Source organism: Rhinopithecus roxellana, chromosome 16, assembly GCF_007565055.1.
Source record: "Rhinopithecus roxellana isolate Shanxi Qingling chromosome 16, ASM756505v1, whole genome shotgun sequence".
In the NCBI taxonomy this organism is placed as follows: Eukaryota; Metazoa; Chordata; class Mammalia; order Primates; family Cercopithecidae; genus Rhinopithecus; species Rhinopithecus roxellana.
Window position 1 is genome coordinate 86032148 of NC_044564.1, and position 7389 is coordinate 86039536.

The 7389-nt window shown below is 58.0% G+C and overlaps 1 protein-coding gene across 1 annotated transcript; it reads left to right on the forward strand.

Annotated features, from left to right (window-relative positions):
* The first annotated feature begins 1177 nt into the window (after window positions 1-1177).
* LOC115893892 (spermatogenesis-associated protein 31E1-like) lies at window positions 1178-7114 on the forward strand. The gene is made up of 5 exons (XM_030919185.1): window positions 1178-1405; window positions 2202-2259; window positions 2802-2862; window positions 3124-4136; window positions 4239-7114. The coding sequence occupies exons 1-5, from the start codon at window positions 1178-1180 to the stop codon at window positions 7112-7114; spliced, it is 4236 nt and encodes a 1411-aa protein (XP_030775045.1).
* The last annotated feature ends 275 nt before the right edge of the window (window positions 7115-7389 follow it).

Genomic DNA, 7389 nt, shown 5'->3' on the forward strand with positions numbered 1-7389 from the left:
AGGTACAGGCCAGACACGAGGCCCCAGTGGTCTGGAGCAGGCAGGAGGTGAAAAAGAGGACACACTGTGGAGCAAAGAATACGAACGGGAGGCCGAGGCGGGCGGATCACAAGGTCAGGAGTTCAGGACCAGCCTGGCCAATATGGTGAAACCCAGTCTCTAATAAAGATACAAAAATTAGCTGGGCATGGTGGCACACACCTGCAGTCCCAGCTACTCGGTAGGCTGAGGCAGGAGAATCACTTGAACCCAGGAGGGGGAGGTTGCAGTGAGACGAGATTGTGCCACTGCATTCCAGCCTAGGCGACAGAGTGAGACTCCATTTCAAAAAAAAAAAAAAGGAGTATGTACGGAGGACATGAGTGATATCAGAAGAGGCTGCTGAGCACTGGACTCCAGCCTGGCATGGAGTGCCCAGCCCTGCACTCCACCCAAAGGAGCTGGACCTCAGATCACCCCAAACCACTCCTGGCTTATGGCGGAGCACACATGTTCCAAAACTTCGGAGAGTGAGGACTGTATTTGGGGCAGAGAAAGAAAAAATGGATCAGGACAACATATGAAAGATCTAAAGAGAAGAAGTAAAGCCTTAATTATTGTTTTAAAAATAACGAAGTGTTTGAGGTTTTGTTACAGCAAACTCCATAAGTTGGTAACTCACAATTATGATCCTAATATAAAAATGTCATTTGGACGTTTAATTATTTGTGTTTTTATTATATTTTTTAGTTTTGTGAATTTAAAAGTTCTCTTCTGGGGTGACGAAAGTAGAAAACATAGGGTGTGGGAAAATTACGAAAACAGAGGAGATTCTAAAATAATCCTTAGGAAACCACCTAGATTGCTAAGAGAATTTCAGAGTTTCAAAGGCTATGAAATGGGTGGGCTCAGGCCTGGATCTCCAAGGCATAAGGAGAGCCAGGTGACACCTGTGTTCCAGGAGAAGAGAATGGAAAATGGACCCAGGGCTGTCTCTGACAGGTGAGCAGCTGGAGTGGGAAGGAGGGATCTGGGGGACCCAGGAGGCTGGAGGGACCCAGGGCTGGGAGCTGAGGGCGGGGCTGTGCTTCAGCCTCCTCCTCCCACTGCCCCTCCCCTGCCCGCAGGAGCCCTTTGTGAGGAACAGGCCCCAGCTCTGTGATGCAGGCCTGGGCCCCACTCCCTAGACCCAAAGGGGATGCCCAGCCCTCAGTTGCTTGAAGGCGACATTGCACTTCAGATGGAGAAAATGCTCTTTCCTCTGAAGAGCCCTAGTGCCACATGGCTGAGCCCCAGCTCCACTCCCTGGATGATGGATTTCATCCTCACCAGTGTGTGTGGCCTGGTGCTCCTCTACCTATTACTCTCCTACCTCCACAGTGACCCACCCTCACCCCCGCCCGGGAGGAAGAGGAGCAGCAGGGAGGTGAGGAGCCCTCAGCCCAGCCCCACAGAGGAAGATTCTCTCTTCTTTTCCTCCCCTCATTTCCACTTTTCCTAAACAACGAGAGACGCTCCCACGATGGGAAATCTCGTCATCCCTCTAGGGCAGGGCAGGGCAGGCAGGGGTGAGAGTGGGCGGAGGATTCCACCCCCAGCTCCCAGACCATCTGTGGGGTGCGCAGGGGGGGTCAGGGCAAAAACCAACACCGGACTCAGTGGCAAGGACTGGGTCAGGAGAGGGGTGAGGTCTCTGTGAGAGGAGAGGCCCCAGCCCTGCCTCATCACCCCCTTCCTGGGCCAGGTGCCTGGGGGCCCAGCCTCCTCTGTGTGATCTGGGTGTGATCTGGGAGCTGTGCTGAGCCCCCGAGAGCCTCCCACGAGAGCCTGGATTCGCCTGTGGCTGCACCCCGGCCACATGTGCTTTTTCCTCCTTCACCACAACCCCATGGTCCCTGGCCTCCTCTCCATTCTCCTCCGAAGCAGAATCCTACAGGCAGCTCAGAGGCGCCTGCAGACCTGAGCCTGGGTGTGCCTTCAGGGGAGGAGCAGGGACTGGGGACACCAGGGTGGAGTCACACAGAAAACCCCTCCTTGCATTTTCCTAAGAAGGAAAACGGAAAACATTTCATTCATGGTGAACATGAGTAAAAAGCGCACACAGAGCTCCGTGAGCTAGAGGCAGGGAGCCGTGTCCTTCATGAGCACTGCATGTGTGCAGCTGGTCTGGGGAGAGGAGACTGAGAACTGGTCCCAGCCCCTCATCCTTTCTTGCCTCTCAGCCTCAAAGGGAGAGAAGGGGGAGGTCCAGGAGCAGAAAGAAGATCTCAGCTCTGAAAGGTGAGGCTCTGCTGCTCCCCAGGACTCCCCAGAGGTGACAGCATCGCCTGTCCCTGAGGAAGTCATTTGCAGAGGCCTGAGAGGGAAACTCCTGGGAGGGAAATCAGAACCTGGGGCCTCCTCAGATTCCCTGTGGGAATGAAGCCATGGGCCTGGGACCGGTATTGCCCATAAGGGGGCGGTGTGGGGAAGGGACCAAGGCCTGCCGGGATATGGGGGGAGGTGAGGGAGGCTCCAGGTCCATGTGGACAGCTGTTTACCTCGGCCATGGCTGACTCCTCTTTGAGACCACCCGTTTGCTCTCCCAACAAGATGGTTGTGACACCCATGAAGGGGTGGACGTGGAAGCACTTTTTGCAAATGACAAAGTGCTGCACAGTGGACACCTTCCTGTCATCATTGGGTCCATATGGCTTTGGCCACAGATGTGTGGGTTTCAGGATCTAGTTCCCTGTGGTGTCCCCTAAAGAGACACCCACTCAGCTTCCATGAGGTTCCCAGGCTCCGACCTCTCCACCATAACCCTGTCTCCTGACTTCCAGCTTGCAGAAACCTCATGAGGGAGCTGGAGGAGACCCGGGACCTGAACTACCTTCTGGAAAAGTGAGGAGCTTCCCCCTTCTCTCCATGTGCTCCTTCCTACCAGGGCCTCTGATGCAACCCTAGGGCCTGCTGGTGATCTGGGAGGGAGAGGTCCTGGGAAGGGGAGAGGAGAGGACTGAAGCCCTGGGGCAGGCTTAGGCAGAGCTTTGTGAAGTCAGTAGTGGGGGAGGTGGAGGAGCTGTAGGCCCCAGGTGCCCACCCCTCCTGGCTTCTCCGCCCCACATGCCCCTGGCTGCAGCTTGTGTCTCTTGTCTCCTGCAGCCACCTGAGGAAGCTCGCTGGCGAGGGCGGCTCCCATCTGCCCTTAGGTGGAGACCCCCCGGGTGACGTGTGCAAACCAGCGCCTGCTAAGGCCCACCAGCTGCATGGGAAATGCATGCCAGATCCATCTCCTGCCAGCTTGTCCCCAGCAGCTCCCCCAGCTCCTCTGGCCTCCACCCTGTCACCAGGCCCGATGACCTTCTCAGAGCCTTTTGGACCACACTCAACCCTGAGTGCCTCCAAGCCTCCAGAGCCCTTGCTTCCCCTAAAACACCCTGCATCCCGGCCACATGTGGTTTTTCCTCCTTCACCACAGCCGCATGGTCCCCTGACCTCCTCTCCACCTCCACCCGACTCCAGCCTGGCTGGACTTCAGTGTGACTCCACAACATGCCTCGTCCCCAAGAGCTCCCCTCTACACAACCAGGGGCTGCCTTCTCCAACCAGGGTGATCTCTGGCCTTGGGCGTTCCAGCGATCCCATCTGGGACCTCTATTGCTGGAGGGAGTCTGCCACCACCTGGGGCCTCTCCACCTGTTCACATGGCAAATCCCAGCCACAGCATCTTCCCAACCACCCCCTAGAGGCTTCCTTCTGGGGAGACCCCACACCCAGGCACGTGGAGGTAGGTGGCTGCACATTCATTCACCCTGACGTGCAGAAGCTGCTGGAGACTCTCATCGCCAAGAGAGCACTGATGAAGATGTGGCAGGAGAAAGAAAGGGAACGGGCCGGCCACCTGCAGATGACATCATTGGGGAAGGAGTGGGACATCACGACTCTAAATCCCTTCTGGAATGTGTCAACCCAACCACAGCAGCTGCCCCGTCCTCAGCAAGTCTCTGACGCCACAGCGGTGGGGGACCACTTGCAGCAGAAATGCAGCCAGCTTTTCTGGAACCTCCCATCTTTCAACAGCGAGTCCCTAGTAGCCACAGCCTGGGTTTCTAGCAAGACTTCCTCACAGAATGCGCACTCCGTATCACTGGATAAAGCCTCCACTTCTCTTCCAGGTGAACCTGAGGTTGAGGCATCCTCACAGCTTTCCCAGGCACTGCCTGCCTCACAGAATGCGCACTCTGTATCATTGGATAAAGCCTCCACTTCTCCTCCAGGTGAACCTGAGGTTGAGGCATCCTCACAGCTTTCCCAGGCACCGCCCCAGCCCCACCACATGGCCCAGCCCCAATTTTTCACTCCAGCCTGGCCCCAGTCCCAGCCCCCGCCTTTGGCTGGGATCCAGACCCAGGCCCACCTCTCACCCCCTGTCCCAAGCCTACCGTGCTCTTCTCCACCCCAGATTAGGGACTGTGGGGCATCTTACCCTACAACCCAGGAGAGGACAGAGTCTGTCATCCCCGCTGGAAAGGAGAATCTTGAATGGACCTTGAAGAAGCGATCAAAGTGGAAGAGGGTTTTGCCCTCTCTCCTCACAAAGTCTCCGGCTGGCCTGAGCCAGCCCACTGCCCACCTTCCCCAGGAGAGGCCAGCCTCCTGGAGCCCCAAGTCAGGCCCCATCCTTCCCGGGGTTACCACCAGCCCTGAGCTCCCAGAGCACCGGTGGCAAGGAAGGAGTGCCATCCACCAGGAGCAGTCCTGGGGCCCTCCCAGCAGATTCCAGGCATCTGGGGACCTGCTGCAGCCTGAGGGGGAATTCCCAGGGAGGCCCCAGAGTCAGGCAGAAGAGACACAGCAGGCCCTCTCGCCCTCCCAGCCTTCTGAATTTGCAGGGAAGGGCAGGAAGGATGTGCAGAAGACCGGGTTCCGGAGTTCTGGAAGTTTCTCTGGGAAGGGGTGCTTACGGTCCAAACTAGGGCCAGACCCAAGCCGGGATCGAGGCTCAGGAAGGACCTCAGTGAAGTTTCTGGAGGAAGACAAGGAGGAGGCAGAAGGTGACATATGGAGGCCCTGGAAATACCAATCAGTAAGTTCCACACCCGGGGACCCAGACAAGAAGCATCTGGAAAACAAGCTGCAAATCCATCTGGCCAGGAAGGTGGGGGAGATCAAAGAGGGCTGGATCCCCGTGCCTCTGCGTCGCTCCTGGCTCATGGTCAAATGTGCTGTTCCCCAGTCTGACACCCACAGGAAACCCGGGAAGCTGGCATCCTGGAGGGGTGGGAAAGCCCATGTGAACACCTCCCAGGAGCTTTCCTTCCTCCAGCCCTGCACCCAGCAGATGCTGGAAGTGCATCTTTTAAGGTTCCGTGTGAGACACAGGTGGGGTCCAGACCTCCAGTCCCTGGAGCCCACAAATGTCTGGTCAGGTGAGGCTCAGGCCCCGCCCTTCCCACAATCCACCTTTCATCCCTGGGCCTCCTGGGAATCTCGGGACAAGTCTGCAGCCAAGGTTCCCATTTTCCTGGGAAAACGTCCTCAGAATGGTCCAGGAGACAACAGAACAACAAGCAAGTCAGTCCTGACCGTGAGTGGTGCTCTCGCTCCCGCACCACCTGAGCAGGAGGAAGCCCAGAGGCCCCTGAGAGGGTCCCAGTCAGCTGACACCCATGGGCGATCAGAGGCCTTTCCAACTCGACATGAGGACAGGGGGTCTTCTCAGCCCCCCACATGCAGCCTTGTGGGCAGAACCTGGCAGAGCAGGACTGTCCTGGCATCCGGGAAACCCAAACCCAGACTAGAGGGGAGTATGGGTTCAGAAATGGTTGGGAAGGAGGCAAGGTTTGAGAGTGAGAGCATGTCCCCAGGAAACGTGTGTAGTAGCAGAGCCCTGCAAGAGCTCAGCATAGGGTCCCAGTGGGCAAGGGCCAAAGACGCCCTGGAGGCACTGAAGGTGGGGGAGGAGAAGCCCCCCACTTGGGACGTCACCGTGGGACCCAGTGTGAGGGCAAGATCAGGAAGCGTTCAGGTGGATCTGAGGAGCACGGGGACTCTGGGGACCACTGATAACCCCTCAGGGTCTACAATCCGTGTTGCTCAAGATCCAGAGCAGCTGCGCCTGAAATCGCAGGTGGTCAGTGAGATTGCGCTCCTAGCGCAGGTGGATTCAGAGGAGCAGCCGCCAGGCCGCGCCTCAGGCGTCCGCCTCCAGGATGGCGCCATAGATCTGTGCCTTCCAGGCCACCATGTGCACATGCTCCCCGCCGCAGACAGGCTGCCCGCTCAGGCCCCTCTGTCCACCTCCCAGAGTGTGTCCAGTAAGAACATGACGGCTTCCCAGGGGCCATGGGCCCTCCTATGGAAGGGAGGGGACAGCCCACGGCAGCAGGAGCCTGGGAGCCCGAAAGCAAAGGCCCCGCAGAAGAGTCAGAAGACTCTGGGCTCTGCGGACAAGGGCGAGGCCCGCAGGAGACCCAGACCAGGGGAGCAGGGACACGGCTCCAAGGGACCAAGGACCTCTGAAGCCAGTGGGAGGAGCCACCCTCCCCACGCCAGGGAAATAGGAGACAAAGAAGAAAGGAAATACAACCAGCGTCAGCCGGAGAAGGGAGAGACGCCACCAGAAAGCCACTTCCGGAGAAAGATCGGTCACCATCCACAGGGTCTACACCCCAGGAAAACAGGCGCAGGGTGGGAAGACGTCCTGGAGAAAGGCAAGCCTGGGGCAGATGCTGTCCAGAGCTGGGGGTCTGGCCCAGCAAGGCTGTTTACGGACTGCATGGTTGATGAAGCCTGGACCATCAGCAGAGGTGTGAGGCAAATCCTGGTGGACAAACTGGGGCTTCCGTGGGGACGTGGTCCCTCAGAGGTCAGTCGCCACAAAGGTGACCTCCATGCTCAGGAGAATGTGCCTTCCTGTGGCCACAGGGGTCACTGCCACCAGGAACATAGCAGAGAGATGAGAGCTCTGGCCTGCAGCCCCAAAGCCACCCCCAGGGGCCACCACTGTCCTGTCAAAAACAGCAACATCAGAGACAGAGACAGCAGATGGGCCCCACCTCCCCGGAAACCTGTGTCCCCAGCTGGCCCCCACCACCACAGGCCACGCGTGGCAAGCGCCTCGAGTGGCCCCATCCGCGGCCGCAGGGACTGAGGTCTACACGAGGTGTCTTGCCTCCTGAACCAGAGAAAGCTTCTTGCACGTCTCCTGGGGGAGACGGGGTTCTACTCAAATAAAACTGACACCTACACGTTAAGCCTGTCCTGCCTGGGTGATCACAGCCGCCATGCGTTCCAGACTTTCACAGAGAAGTTCCCAATACACTTGGTTTCCCTGCAGAGGTGGTGGCTTCTGTCTGTGCCATGCTAGGGCACAGGAACGGGCTCCGTGTCCACTCCTCCTGAGTGCGGCTTCTAGAATGGCTGGGC

Coding starts and splice junctions, on each gene's coding strand:
- LOC115893892 (XM_030919185.1), top strand. CDS start 1,178: ATGCCCAGCCCTCAGTTGCTTGAAGGCGACATTGCACTTCAGATGGAG. Junction 1,406..2,201: donor GGAAGAGGAGCAGCAGGGAG/GTGAGGAGCCCT, acceptor CTTGCCTCTCAG/CCTCAAAGGGAGAGAAGGGG. Junction 4,137..4,238: donor AGCCTCCACTTCTCTTCCAG/GTGAACCTGAGG, acceptor CTTCTCCTCCAG/GTGAACCTGAGGTTGAGGCA.